At 40.0% G+C, this 15,099-nt stretch overlaps 1 protein-coding gene across 1 annotated transcript in view; it reads right to left on the bottom strand.

Moving 5' to 3' along the window:
* Positions 1–2,596: 2,596 nt before the first annotated feature.
* The window catches only part of st3gal4 (ST3 beta-galactoside alpha-2,3-sialyltransferase 4), a 28,777-nt gene continuing 16,274 nt past the window's right edge, over positions 2,597–15,099 (bottom strand). The window contains 6 exon segments of the mRNA XM_079353231.1: positions 2,597–3,581; positions 3,671–3,820; positions 11,560–11,697; positions 12,199–12,388; positions 14,619–14,677; positions 14,679–14,791. Of these exon segments, the coding sequence (XP_079209357.1) occupies positions 3,492–3,581; positions 3,671–3,820; positions 11,560–11,697; positions 12,199–12,388; positions 14,619–14,677; positions 14,679–14,791 (740 nt within the window). The 3' untranslated portion in view covers positions 2,597–3,491.

Below are 15,099 nucleotides of genomic sequence, written 5' to 3'. Positions count from 1 at the left end.
GCAGTGGGAGGCTGAGAACACTGTGCAGGGAGCAGATGGTGTAATGAGATACGATGCTATAACCATCACACGGCTTCTGCCTGCATGAGACTGCACTTATACAGCAATCATCACGGGTCATGTATTCTTCTATGAAATCGCAGCAATGTAAAATTACATCCAAAGCATTCAAGGTCGCAGTGCGCTAAAGGTCTGCCTGAAAGTTCAAAGCTATGCATTTCAAATGAATCTTATTGTTAAGGGCAATCATGTGCTCATTTGGTCATGCTAACATCCTCAAATGGGCTTATAGGACTCAGTTGGTACTCCACAGCATGATCAGTGACAGGGTTAGGGCTTTAATTCACACGGGAGCTTTACAGCCAAAAATATGTATACAGTCATTGTACCGTAAGATGCTATGGTTATTAGCGCTGCACATAACATATCCTTCTGTAGCACATGAAGCACAGTCATGACTTTGGGGTTCAAAGATGTGCTTACAGTACAAAACCTTCTGCAGAAAAGTCTGACCTGATTTCCAGTTGTCATATAAACAGCCAGCAGACTCACACAAATCCTGATGTAAGTCCCTGCTGTGTAAGGGAAGTGAGCACAGCATGTCAGGTGTGACATGATGGTGCGCTCTGTCTGTCGAGTCCCCGCTTTTGTTGCATTACAAATACAAACCAACAGTGCATCTCATTTTCTATACTGACTACCTGTACGTTTTGAGGACAACAAATGTGGGACGTTTAAGGTGTTGGTATACCTGAGCACAGACACGTAGAACAAGTGCTTGTCTGCTTTTAAAACATGTTTCAATACTTGGCAAGGGGTTTAAACGGATGGTTTTACAGTATGAAACAATATACCCTCAATACATAAAGGAAAGCTCTCAGAATGGAAATGATAGGCTTAAAATGGGATGAAAAGGACGTTTTGTTTTCTTTCAGATTGGGTTTCAGCGGCAAGAAAATCAGTTAACACCATCAACTGACAATTGTAGATAACTGAATGTGAGAGGAGGCGAATGATTGTGGTCTACTCTGCTGCAAACTGGATTGTCGTTCGTATCAGCTATATGCAGGCTCAACACAGATTTAGGCAGTGCACAGAAGACACAGCTGAGCTAATGTATAATAATAGGATTATTACATCGTATTTAAAACAATCCTGTCATTGTGCATTTGAGCTCTACAAGCAGACACCAGCAAAGCACATCTTACTGACACTACAAAGGTGCTCATCTTCGAGTCTGACCTTGAGTCGGACTACATCACTATTTAAATATTCAACACTTCATTAGATTGGGAATCACTTGATTTAGGTTTTTTAAAAGAACCCATCAGATTATTAAGATTGTAGTGCAATAATGAAGTTGGTAATTAGCTGTAATTAATATAGTAGAAGAAGTGGTTGATCCTAGAATTTATAAACACATCCCTATGATTGGCAGCACATGAAATGTTGCCTGTCACTCAGACCTAAGTTGACGATCTGGTCCTTGTCACAGCTGATTTTGTACAATATGAGCAAGGCTGCTTTCTACATGCCAAAGGCACAGCTCCATTTATGTCAACACCAATATACCTCTGCGTGTACAGAGAGCAGAAACCATCATTAACATTTGTCACTTGCGGCAAAAGTATGGTAGTCCATCTCAATTATAAGTGTTCTGTAGTTTTCCTCCTTTTCCAGATGTCCCTTTCTTTACATGTGTTCTTATACATGTACTCTTCCCATTACCCCAGGCACTTTAAGATGGGCTGCTGCATGAATGCACCATGTGCAGTGCAGTAAACGGTTTACTGCATAAAGTGAACATAATAGAAGATGACTGCCATCTAGTGGTGACAGTGATATTAAAGGGAATGTCAAGCTTGGTACTAACAAAGTGTCCATGAAGTTGATGTTAAAATAAGTACATTGTAAAAAATATGAATTACATTGATTTTTTTAACTTTATTTTTTAGGGACACACTCTCTCTCTCTCTTTTTCTTCCGCTCCGCTGTCAGACCCTTGAGCAATTTTGCTTCATTTTGCTTCCTTTAAATATTTTTTTCTTTTTTTCCTTTGATTTTCTCCTTAATACCCACTCAGCTCCTCACTTTGATGCATTTCACCACCACACCACATCTTTCTAATACTCTACCCCAACATTAAAAAAAAATGTTACGGCTGGACTTTCAGCATTTATCATTTAAATGTATCATCTATTAGTGCAGTATATTGTGTCTTTACTAATGTTTTTTGTTTTTTTCTGTTGTTGATTATTTGTTTTTGCTTTCATTGCCATTTCTAGGTTGGGTAAGTTGGCAGAGTCGGTCTTCACTCAACCGGAAGGTCAGGGGTTCGATTCCCAGCGCCTCCAGAAACATGTCCGATGTTTCCTTGAGCAAGACACTTCACCACAAGTTGCTGTAGCTGCTTCATCAATGGCATACGAATGCATATGAAAAGGATTCGTTACTTGTGGCCTGCGGTGTAAAAGCCCTTTGAGAAGTCAGAAGACTAGAAAAAGTGTACACAAGCTCAAGTCCATTCAACATTTCTGTGCACAAATTAGTTTTTTGTTCCCTTCCTCACATATGTAAAAAAAAGCACTCAGATGAATTTCATTTCGATTTCCTCATTATTAAAAATTTATTCACTTTTATACAATAAAAAATATCCAGTGGTACCAGTTACCAGTATTGTTTTGTTTTTTTAAAAAAAGATTAAATAAATTAGAAAACCATCACAAATGGGCAAAATACAAGAAGTATTTCCAGTCCAAGAATTCTAACAGTAAACAGAATTTTCTCCAGCTGTGTACGTTGCATATCAGAGTTTTGATTAATTCATTTTCCATCCATTCAAACTAAAATACACTGAAAGTGAATTTAGAAAAAACATCCCAATTTAACTGAAAATAAGATTTAAGTTCAACAGCAATAAGATTCAGACCTGTTTTAAAAATCTCATAACATTAAAGTCACACCATGTTGACGTGTATTCAGAAAAGGAGAGTGTAGGATGAATTGTTTTACAGCTCAAAGGCGGTTATGTCGCGTGCCCTAAGTACAGAGGCTAGAGTACTCATCGCACCGGGTTCGAATCTATCCTCAGGCGTTTGCTGCATGTCATCCCCACTTTCTCCTCCCAACATTTCATGTCTGTGTGACACAATCATTTTCTCAGAAAAGCGTTATAACAAACGTACATGTGGTTTCACCATTGAGTAGTTACAACTGTGCAACTTTAAAAGTTGTTACAAACCTTTAAACATGATACAAAGTGCTAAGGTAACTCTACTTGAGAAATCATAGGAAATATAAGGTGCCAGTGATAACATTCTTCAGAGACAGACCTCTGACACTCAGTTTACAAAAGGATGACTAAGTGATCCAGCAATTGTCTGATCCTAATGCAGAAGGCACATTAAGATCTGATCTGGATCAAACCAGGATTCAGAAGTGATTTGGTGTTGGATTGTTTTTGGATTAAATTGATTGAACCAGTTTGTGTATCATAGATGTGGGTGCAGGTACAAAATGGCTCCTGAATCCTCCAGTCTTTTTAAGGCTCCTGCCTCATGATTGAGGTCATGGTAGGAGTTCTGCAGAGACATAGAGCCAGCATCAGTATTCAGAGAGTGGTATGAATGCTTTACTGTATCTTCAGTAACTGTAGAAGACTGCGACCAACCTTCATAGACTTCATGGTGTCGACGCTGTAGTAATGGATAGGATGCCTTTGGTCCTTTGAGTTAGGGTATCCAAAACCAGCAATGTGGACCACATCACAGTAGTTAAGAGCAACAAACACAGCAAGTAGACCTGTGGTGGGATGCACTGGCTGATGGAAGGAGAAAAAAAAGAATGACTGTTTACTGCAGTGACATGTCAGAACAAACTTCTCAAAACACCAAGCACACAAAGGAGCTCCTGAAAAAGATTCATGAACAAGTTACGAGCCAACATTGTCTTACTCAGACTTGAAAGTGTAGGGTCCCACAGCTAAAATTCATCAGGTACCAAAAACATGGAGATGTTCAGTATTTAAGTAGCATACTATCACGTAGATAAATTCAACATAGAGCTATCCTCTGAAGAACACAAACACGCATAACGTGCAGTTAATACAGGAAATACAAAATCAGAGATTTCAGGATTTATAGCAAGTAACTTCACAGACATGTTTTGGGGAGCTCTGAGACTAATTTAGTCATGTTGAAAATAAGGATATGGTGACTTTTAAACTTCTTCAAACTCTCATGAGTAACTCAGATAGGTGGCATTAAAAAGACAGAAAATACGCAAACATTCTTAAAGTAACTTAAAACCTACAAACTCACTTTTCTTATGACTAATGTCAGAATCATGTAAACATAAAACTCAGAGAGGATTTAAATTGATAGAAGGTAAAGCTCTAGGATGAAATTATTAGTCTTGTTTGACATCATGTCAAAGAACAAGAATAGTAGACAATACTCGCACTCGTTGAACTGTGTTCCCAAATTTAATAAGTTGTTGAAATGAGCTGAAATGAAGTTATCGCCACAATGCAATATCAGATTTAGTGTTGAGTGACACCAGGCCTGGTTCTAGCCTGCTTTGATTTGGGGGGATGGGCAATTTTGACTGATTACGTACAGTACCATAACAGTGGTTTCCTGAGGTTTAACAATGACACCTTGGTGCACTATAACAGAAAGAGTATGGAGGTGTTTTTGGAGCAAAACCTCTGAGCACCTGTGAGAGCGCTGGATAGCTAGCAAGCACTTTTGTTAAACCTACGGTCAACTTATATTTACGGTTTGTTATTAGTACGCCAGGCTATTAAGTGATAAATCTCGCTAGCAAAACGTTAGCTCAAAACTGTGCCAATCTCAGTAAATGTAGAGCAAAAGTGATGTGTGCATTTGAGACTCGTCGTGGCAGATTCAAGCAGTTGTAGTTCTTGACTTGTGTTTGTGCTCGAAAAATATTTTTAAAAAAGTATTTATAAGCAAGAATTCTACAAGTGTGTGAATGTGTTTTGCACCATATTCACTAAAACAACTAGCTGCCATAGCCCAAGTAGGCCAAGCTACTGAGCAGTGATCTGTGTGCAGTATAGTGACTGACCTCTCCGCAGTATTCAGTTTATTTAATAACGTGTGTTTACGATTGGTTAAATCGATAAGGACTAAATAAAAATAGAACTGTGAGTTGAAGCAGGATGAGTTGGTGAAGTAGTTGGAGAATTTGTGAGGCATCGCCACACACTCTTTAACGATGCAGGACTGTGACTTAACTGCAGTCTCTCGTTTCACCACTAGATGGTAGAAGAGGGCAAAAAAATGTATGTGAAGTTGCTCACTACAAACATTTTACATGAGCAGAATACCTTCCAATAACTTCAGGACTTAGTGTTGTGAAACTTCACAAGCTTTAAACATGTGAACTTCTGATTACATCTAACTCTTGTTTCTTCACAATTTGTTTTCAGGCTCTTTGGAAAGAGATTCTGCAAATTGAATGTTGTGTAATTCAAACATGTGCCGTCTTGTGAGCTTGTAGATGTTTGAAGAACTTGGTTACTTGACAGATAAAGTTCGCAACATTAGTATAGTAAGCCTCACCCTGTTCTCTGGTAGCTTTCCAGCAGCTTAGTCACTAGCTTATCATTGCCTTTTCTCAGGAAGAACACTCATGATGTAAGCTATACTAAAAACAACTCCAGACTCCTTTCCCACATGACGAGTCAAATTGTTCAGAAAATCAAGCTTTTCACAACAGAGACAGCGTATTCATTGACTACAAGTTATTTGAATAGTCTTGGATACGATTAAAGAAAGTACTCTACTGCACAACTACAACCTATAATACATTTATTGTTTAAACATTTATTATTGTTTATTGGACAATTCCTGAGGAGTTTTGCTCTGTGAAACATTTTGCGTTTTTTGTTTTTTGCCACAGCTCAGTTGAATATAAATCAGTAAATGTGTTCTCACAGTTCAGCAAACTTTAGACCTCTGTTGAAATCATTTTTGGTGCCTTATGAATATCAGTGACTGGATGGCACGAAACTGAGATTATTATTCATGTCTATAAAAAACCTCACATGTCTTTGACTCTAGTCAGGAATCGAGGCTTAATTTGAGTAGCTGCTATTGAGAACAACAACAAAGGAGTCAAACACTTCAGTCAGTCAGTCCCAGTTTCAGTAGGTAGGTCAGACACAAAAACATAAAAGTTAATACAAAGCCTCCCTATGATCCACCTGATGAGGAAGCTCAGGGCTCATCCTGTCAGCCAATACATTATAGAATATTGACAATGAGCTAAAACATCCCTGGTTCAAATGAGGACAGGAACATTAGTTGTGTGATGGTCTCTATGGCTTCCTCTAGCACCTGGTTTCCTAGCAACTGATGTCATCGCAACGGTATTCAATGTCAAAACAATATAATTGACGACAGATTCATAATACTTAATTCCTCTTTTTAATGTCCTTCCGGCAGTTAATGGGATCAAAAGATTTGAAAATACCAATCGAACAAAACAAAGGGAGCCAATTATCTAAATGAAATCTCGTTGGCAGATAGATGGCAGCCAGTCATTGTTTTCTAATGTGAGTTTTTTATTTACACATTCTGCTCCTGTAAACTTGTCTTCTGTTCACATCAGGTTCATTAATCGGACACGGGAGGAGTTACTAAATGCTGCATGAATGAGTCGGCAATGATGATGCGTCTATTCCCTTTGAAAGGTCATTAAAAACTGCAGGATCATGGGGTCATGTTAAAATCCAATGTTGTTGGTGCTGTAATCATTATATTAGATTGTATTTAATATATTCCACAGGGATGGATCAAAATAAGATCCATCCCTTTAAAAAAAAAAAAAAAAGAGGACAGGAAAACTGTAATCAAGCTCACACTCTTGTTGTAAACCTCCTGGCCAACATAAAGAGACTATGTATAAATAAAAGGCATCCTGGGAGTCTTAAAGTGCCACGTTTACTGGTTTGATTCTAGCTGGGGACTTTAATTGCTAGGGGTGGGAATCGTCAGTCACCTCACGATGCGATTATCAAACGATTGTTGATGCATCACGATACATTGCGATGCTTCATACAAGGTTCATTTTTACCCATCAATACAAACAATCAGGTGAATTGAAACCCTTTTAATCAAAATCTTTTCAACAAATGAATCCAACAAACAGCTGCCCGTTTGCAAAAATATAATATCCTTTTTCAAGGTCCTCCTGATAAGACTGAACAAGAACATACTCAAAAATAGTTTCTCGGCAGCAGCTGCTCTCCCGTTTTTGACCATCAATAAAAACTGCGCTTGCACCTATGTAGTTCCAGAACCGGAAGAGGGCCAGTCCATTGTGTTAATAAACAACTATGGCCTTTCCTGCATCGATGCAGAATCTTTTAACAAAGCATTGCGTTGCACCATAGAATCAATTATTTCCCCACCACTATTAATCGCACACCTTTCACCTTTGTTTGTTTAAAATGTCCCACCTCATCTAAATGCTTATTGTCCATCTTAAAAGAAAATGAAAATACCCTGTCAAGCATGACACAAAGGCGATCCTGATGCTGCGGATAGTGACAAAATAAATATTATGTTAGTCACTTGGGATCTGCTTTTGCTGGAAGCGAAAAAGTATAAGGGGCATTATCCGAGCCCTCTGGCACTGCTAAGAAATAAAGCTAATGTGAGATTTAATGACAAGAGACATGTTTGTTGTGTTGTCCCTGGCGGGCCTTACAGTGCACAGATAATTGCTTGTGTTGTTCTGCCATTTCCCATATGACTCTGTCAATGATTATCCATGGGGCGAGAAGAATCACGGCCACATGACCGCGAGCAAGAAGAAACTTTTTCTTTCCGTCACTTTCCAAAAAGGCAGCACCCTTTTCCCACAGCCTTTTCATGCCTCTCCACAACTTTCCATGGTATCATCAAGTTCCTGTCTGCGAGCACATTTCTATTGCAAAGCCAACGTCTCCACTAACCAGGGTTTACTGATTGACTAAAACACTGATTTCTTTCACCAGAACTGGAGGGCTTTTGTGACCTATGCGTTCAATCAGATACTATTGTGCATAAAATATTTCCATCTCAATACCTTCTTTTGCTTTTTTGGTCTGTTGGAAATGTCAAGTCACGGTTGTACGTGGCGTTACAGCCTATCACATGGCAGGCAGCAGTGATTTCCTCAAGTCTCCCCCTGGCAGTTTGGCAAACTTCAAGATGTTGGTAGGCATATGATGTTAGCCAGACTTGGATTTTCCTTCTGTTTTCCAGTCTTCGTCTATGCTGAGCTCATTTAACTGTCTGCTAGGTGGTGACAGGGTGGAAAGGGGGAAATTATGTCGTGATGTAAAGCTCAGCAAGAGTGAAATAAGCAAACATCCAATAATACATACATTTTTTTTAAAGCTTCGCCGTGATTGATGCAAAACACAACACGTCTTGTAAAGTCACACCTGACGCTAATCAAGTGGGCAGCGGACCTCAGGAAGACACTTTGTGAAAAGCTTGGTTTGCTCCAATGTTTTACATGCATCATATTTTAAAAACAATCTGAACAATCCTGTGATGGATTACTCTGATCTTGAAAGCTGTCTGTTCCTGATCGAGCTGCACCCCAGCTGTACACAGGGCACCCATCGATCCTCAACATCAATCCTCAGATTTTTGTGTGTGTGTTTCCCGTTTGCATGTCTGTTGAACACAGGTGGTTGATGCTTTAGGATACAGTATATGTTTTTGTTATGCAATGCCACTGACATAGGCTTTTACTTCTACACTTGTGCTTTCGTAACGCAAAATAGGTGATTGAAAAGCAGATCAACGATAGACTTGGTTCAGAGACTGAAAACTGAAAACAAGCTCATGCCCTGTGTTCTTCTTTTCCTTCTGAAGCATTACTCTAAACCAAGTTGCCTTTGAACAGTTTTTTTTCTTTAATTCAGAACTAATGAGCACCCCGCACTGGGACACAGCTGACATTCTGTGTGTATTAGCCTCATGCGGTCGCCAGCTCACTGGCCAACACCAGAACATTGCAGCGGCCCGGCGCATAGTTTGGACACAGGCCCTTGGAGCCTTGGTGAGCAACAACGGCAGTAAGGGGGGCTGCATACTGTCAATCCTGCGAGCCAGACTTAAGGAACTCGACACAAGGCTTGTGCTTAGGGAGAAGGGTGTGAACATAAAAGTTATGTGTGTGCATAAACGTTTGGAGAAAAAAACTGTGGAGAAGAGAGAAGTAGTTGCATGTGCACAAGTATGAGTTTGAGTGAGTGAGTGTGTGTGTGCTGCGTGTGTGAGTCTTCAAGGGGGTTCTTGTGTATCTGGCAGGATCATTAGCTGAGGAAGGGTAGCGTGCCTGCAAAGAGGAGGTCGACATTCAGGACCCCTTGCTGGTTTTCTGATGGATTTGAAAATACTCGTGGACAGAAAAAAAGGGAAAGTAAAAAAAAAAAAAAAAAGACCATGTTGATATTTTAATGTGCAAAAACACAATTTTTATGGTAAGGTAATACATGTCCTGTAAGTTGTCGCCTTGAATCAAAATAGTTTATTTCAAGATAATGTACAACTGTTAAATCAGCAAAGGTAACTCACTATAAGCTCCAGTTTTCCCTGTCTCTATGCCCCCCCCTTTCTTTTTCTATTCCTTCCTAAAATCCCTTCCCCTACATCCTCTCCATACAGTCTGTGTGCAGATGGTGCAGAGCTCCTGGCGAGCGCGCCTGCTGATTGCCTGTAGGATTGCTGCCTTCCCCACAGCTCACTCTTCTCATGCACCAGCCAGTTGTGTTTGTACTACAGTCCAAAAGAGTAAACCGCCCCCCCATTCCAAAAAAGGGCTCAGGGAAGGGGAACAAGCAGATCCAAAACAAAACTTGGCTCCCACCCACAGCAGAGACAATCCCCAACAAAAACACACAACAAGCCCCAATAGGAAGAAGGGATACAACATGCCAGTAAAGCTTCCCTCCCGATGATTAACAGTCCAGTTTAAATAAAGGGAACAAATTATCCAAGTCAAAAAAGAGGTCCAAGTCCAAACAAAGAGTTGGCAGTTAAAACAAAAACAGATCAATTGTGCCTTTAGATGTGTCATGTTTTCTCATTGCACAATCACTTCTTATTAGCCCTAATTTTTACGAGTTAGCTCATGGTAAGCTTTCCACTCTAGATTGTTGTGCTTAGGTGAACTGATTTATTTCACCTTTGTGGCTTCATTCATATTTGTTTAACAGAGCCAAGTCACAAATCATGCTCGATTAAAATCTTGCTTAACCCTGACATCATGAAAACAAAACTCACTAAGACTGGACAGTTTTCAAGTTTAAAAAAAAGCATTGTGTAGCTTTGCAGAGAAGTTCTACACGGAGCATTTCTTTTCTTAAAAACACAGCATCTGGTTGAAATTCACACAATATTTTGACCTTCTTTCAGAAGCCAATTATTTGCAAGGAGTCAGTGCACAGCCTAGCAGACGCTTATCTTGTAATGAGATGGCAGAATGCTGAGCAGAAGCTAATCTTCGTCATGTTTTGCAGTAATTGGATCCACAAAATTGCTATTGACCCGGCTACATTTCAAGAGAAGTGACTCTTCTTGTAAACTGTTTATTGCAGAGCTTGAGATGCATCGCTCGAGGAGCTGTGGCTAATCAGTGGATGCTCCATCCATCCTTGTTAACATTCATGTGGGAAGTGGTGAAGGGCAAGAGGAAAGAAAAGGGGCATGGGAGAGAGGACGCTCTAGTGGGAAGATGCAGATAGGGAAAACATTTATCTGCAGCAACAAAGGAGAGGCGTCCCCACCGAAGTAAAGCCCTGTTTCCACCAAGCGGTTCAGTTCGGTTCATCTCTGTACGGCACACATTTTGTGGCGTTTCCATTGACTAAAGCCGGGAAAGATTCCCAAATTACTGAACTGTACCTTCCTCCTTTTTGGTACTCTTCTGTTGGGGAGCCAAGTATATTGATCCAACCCTAAAAGGTGGAGCTAAACACTGCAGTTGATTGGTCGAAAGAATCGTCACTTCCTGTGTGACAGCGGCAAAGACAACTGGTTCTGTTTAAATACATAGTCGATTGTTGATTAGTATGTATTTCTCCTCGCGGCACACAGCCCTCTCTGAAAAAGAGCCACATGCCAATGACAACTGGGTTAATTGCTGAATGTCTTCCATCGTTGGTTTGTCTCCATTGTTGAGTTATTAGCGGGTTAGCTGTTAGCTATTAGCTGCTGTGATGTGAAGCTATGACTGAGTTGACGTTGGTATCGGCATCCAGCTTACATGCCGCCTACCAAATAGGCCGCAGGATCAGGTTTTACCGAACCAAACCATACCAAAACTTTACTGATCCATACCGGACGACTTGGTGGAAACGGGGCTTAATAGACCTACAGTCCCGAATTAGTAAGCAATGTGTTTGGTCTTACTGAAGTCAGAGCAATAATTTTGTGTGGACTTGAAAACAAAGTTCTGGTTCCAGGACTGTAATCTCAACACCTGTAGCAGTATGACTATCAAACCAGGGAAATGGAAGTGATGGCTCACCTGCTTGCTCTTGGGGAAGAGAGGAATCTGGAGAAGTCTGTCTGCAGTCTGATGCAGAAAGTGGGGGTCCAGCACTCTGATTTTACTGACATCACCCAACCAGATTTGGGGAGGTGGCTTCCAAAAGCCTTTCCTGACCTGGAATGCACACATAAACACGGGAAAAGATCACACACAGGCTTTATAGGGTTTTGAAACTGAAAGGAACAAAAGGGCAGAAATGGGAGTCAAAGATTGCTAATCCTGATTAGCACACACTACAGAAAGTTCATTTACCGAACAGAGATGCAATTGAACCTATTACTCACTCACATCCTACAGCAACCAAAATGATGTGCAAATTAGAAGGCCATGACTGCGCAACTATTAGCAGAGAGAGGCCGGAGGTGCTAGGAGCAACAGAGTGAAGGATGTCTGCCATGGAAACTATATTTAAATCTAAGGGGCATTGACATCACTGAAGTAGAACCTTTTAAGCATTTGTTTGTTATGGATGGCTGGTAAGGGCAGGATAAGAAGCTGAGGAGTGTTTATGCGAGGCTGAGAGCTAGGAAAGCAGGGAGACAGAGTGGGATGAAAAGAGTGTTTTTGTGTGCGAGTTTGTGTGAGAGAGTGTGTATTCTCACACATATCCTGTACCCTCTTCTCATTATAAAGGATCTCTTTAAGCCAGCGTAGATCTTGCTGCTTAAAAGGCACCAGGACCATAAGTGTGCCGGGCTCGTTGTGTAGTCCAGGGTTGTAAGAAGCCGACTCAGGGTAGAAGAACCTCATGGTGGTCTTGTTCCCCACGTCATCCTCATAGCCTCTTACCGGGGCATCATTCAACCTGAGACAGTGACCAGATTCAGGAAAAAAGGACACAGTTGTGTTTAATCACAAAGATCACGAGTCAGCACCTTTGATGTACTGATTGGCATTTCGGGAACAATTTTGAACCTGGGTGTTGCTTCAATTTTAGCCATTATTTACCTGCACTCACGATCTACGTTACTCCAGCTATAAAACAATAACATCAGAACAGGCTCTGCCATAGCTGAAGCAAGTAGACTTGTGCATGTCTTCCGTAATGTTATATTCTTTAGTTTCCTTGCTATAAATTAATATAAATGCTCTAAACATGATGACTATAAATGAAATTGAAAAAGAGGGCGGGACTATAAATGCAGTAAACATTTACACAGAGTTGTTTATGTACGATAAAAATGGGTATAGGTGTCTGTTAATATACGCACAACAAGCAAAGGACTCTGACTCAGGTCACATGGATTTTAGCCAGAACTGAATAGGACACTTGAGGAAGAAGAGCCAATTACTGAGTGTTTTTGTTCATGACTAATGGGCAACTTGACATTCAATTACAGCATATTTGTCATTATCAATGTTAAATAAGTGTATTTTTACACCACAGCATAACATCACGACGGCGTCTATTCATTAATATAGCTAACAGCATAAAGATCTACGCTCTTGCTATTTGGTTAGATAGCAGGCAAGGTGTTTATCAGCAGTAATTACACCTGTAATTATTCTAAACTTACTGGAACATAGTTTTGGGTTGTCCTTTAAAATATCTCAAATCAAAGTCATCCTAATTGTGTCTTGAATCCACTCACTCTATAATAAGATGGACTAAGAAACAGCCGCCTAGAAGTGAAGCCAAAAGATTTAGAGCTCCCCCTGCGGTCCAAATCCCCGCCTCCTCAATGTTAAGAGATAGGACATGGGTCAAACGATAATATTTAAACGCTTCAGATAATTCATTGTCAAAGCCGGTTTCATCGGGATAGCTAGTTATTATCACGCCATTTCGTGTTCATGTCTTTATTTCAGCGAGAAAAAAACACAATAAGCACTAACACAAAAGTATTTTGAGTTTCCACAATTATAAGTGTGTCCTTCAAACCGACAAAATAATCTGTTCCACTTTGAACTGCACCCACCTTACAGTGTAAACCTATTTTTTTTCTGCATTTTGAACTTGTTCTCTCAAGGTGTCTCACGAATAATTAAACTGATTTCTGGTCATTTGTTGACTTTCGATGGCCGGCATTAGAACCAGTATCCAGGATTTCATTGTAAACAGCCACCACATTACCATCTGTCATTTCTCAGAGCTTCCTGTCTAACAATAAAATTAAAGCTTCCAGAAAAAGATTGGCATTGTACAAACATTGGTGCTTTAATTACCTTAAACATATTTTTGACACAAGTTTGATTCATCATGAATCATTCCGTGACCATAGACAGACAAACAGTCCTGCTTCAGTCATGCTTTAACAGACTCTTGCAATATTTCAATAACAGAACCAGCCAGATGACGTCAAAGTCTCAGGCATGCAATGTTTTTTTTCTGAATGTCAATAACCTTTCTCTTCTTGGCCAGAGAATGATAAGCTTCTGAGAGGTGAGGGAGGGTAGAGGGAGCGAGGGAGGGGCTTATAGGGGGGAAGAAAAATGCATTGTGGCCATGCCAAACTCTGGCTGTTTAAAAGAGGATTATAAAAACTCAGAATGCATGGTATCACTCCAAGGCTTTAAAGTCAGAGCACCTTTGTCCATTAGTAAACTAAAACCTTTCTGTTCTTCTTTATAGAAATGTACTTGACCCAAAGGATTGCTAATAGCTAGGATGATGTCTCTATGTCAGGGTCAAATAGTCACACAGGCAGATACTGTGCATCATTAGCTCACAGCAGAAGGAACTCCAGATTCAGATTTACAGTTTTTAAAAGATCCTAGGATTGATCTTTCAGTTCCTATAACTCAGCCCTTAAAATCCTGAAAAAAAGAGGGTGGTTATAAAAAACCTTTTGGCCCCCCCAAAAAAATCAGTTATTGATGAGCCACATTGTATTAGGTTTTTAAATAAAGTACAGATATCTCCAAACCAATTTTTCTTCCAAAATGGAATCAAAAAGTAGACAAAGCAGCGTAACCATGACTCATTTCCTCCTCTTCTCTCTTTTCCTTCGGTCAAACGTTAACAAAAAAATACGATCATTTTATGTGAAATATAAAATATATACTTTTGTGAGGTGTGGTCCCTTTTTGCTTACCGTATGACCACGTCATATGTGTTTATGATGCTTCCCAAGGAGCTGTTTTTTATGGCAAAAGCCGTTTCCTATGACAACACAGGTTCTGCATTCAAGTCTGTGGAGAAAAAAAAAATCAACATGTACACATAAATGTTTAAGTATCCCTCCTATGGACCCTGAGATGAAAAGTTCTTTTAGCGTTTGTTAAAGTTAGATATTAACTGTAGAGGTTGGGGGGAAATTCGATACAGCATATTAATAGTAATTTTAGGTGTTGAGGGGGTTTTGCCGAATTCGAACAAGTGGCATTGTTAATTAAATGACTGCAGTTTTTACCGTGATCCATGCATGTTTTGTGTCCAGTTCAGTTTCGATTAGACGGAAATGCCAACAGTTCCGATTGTGAGCCTTTTACAGGGTTTGATACTTGTTTTCAGTCTGTGGACTTGACTCCCATTGTGTAGAAATAAACAGACTGAAGTGAGAGGAGGAGTTTTTT

The sequence above is a fragment of the Symphodus melops genome (genome assembly GCF_947650265.1).
Source record: "Symphodus melops genome assembly, chromosome: 10".
In the NCBI taxonomy this organism is placed as follows: Eukaryota; Metazoa; Chordata; class Actinopteri; order Labriformes; family Labridae; genus Symphodus; species Symphodus melops.
Note: the sequence above shows the minus strand (reverse complement) of the source record. Positions and strands in the feature narration are given on the sequence as shown.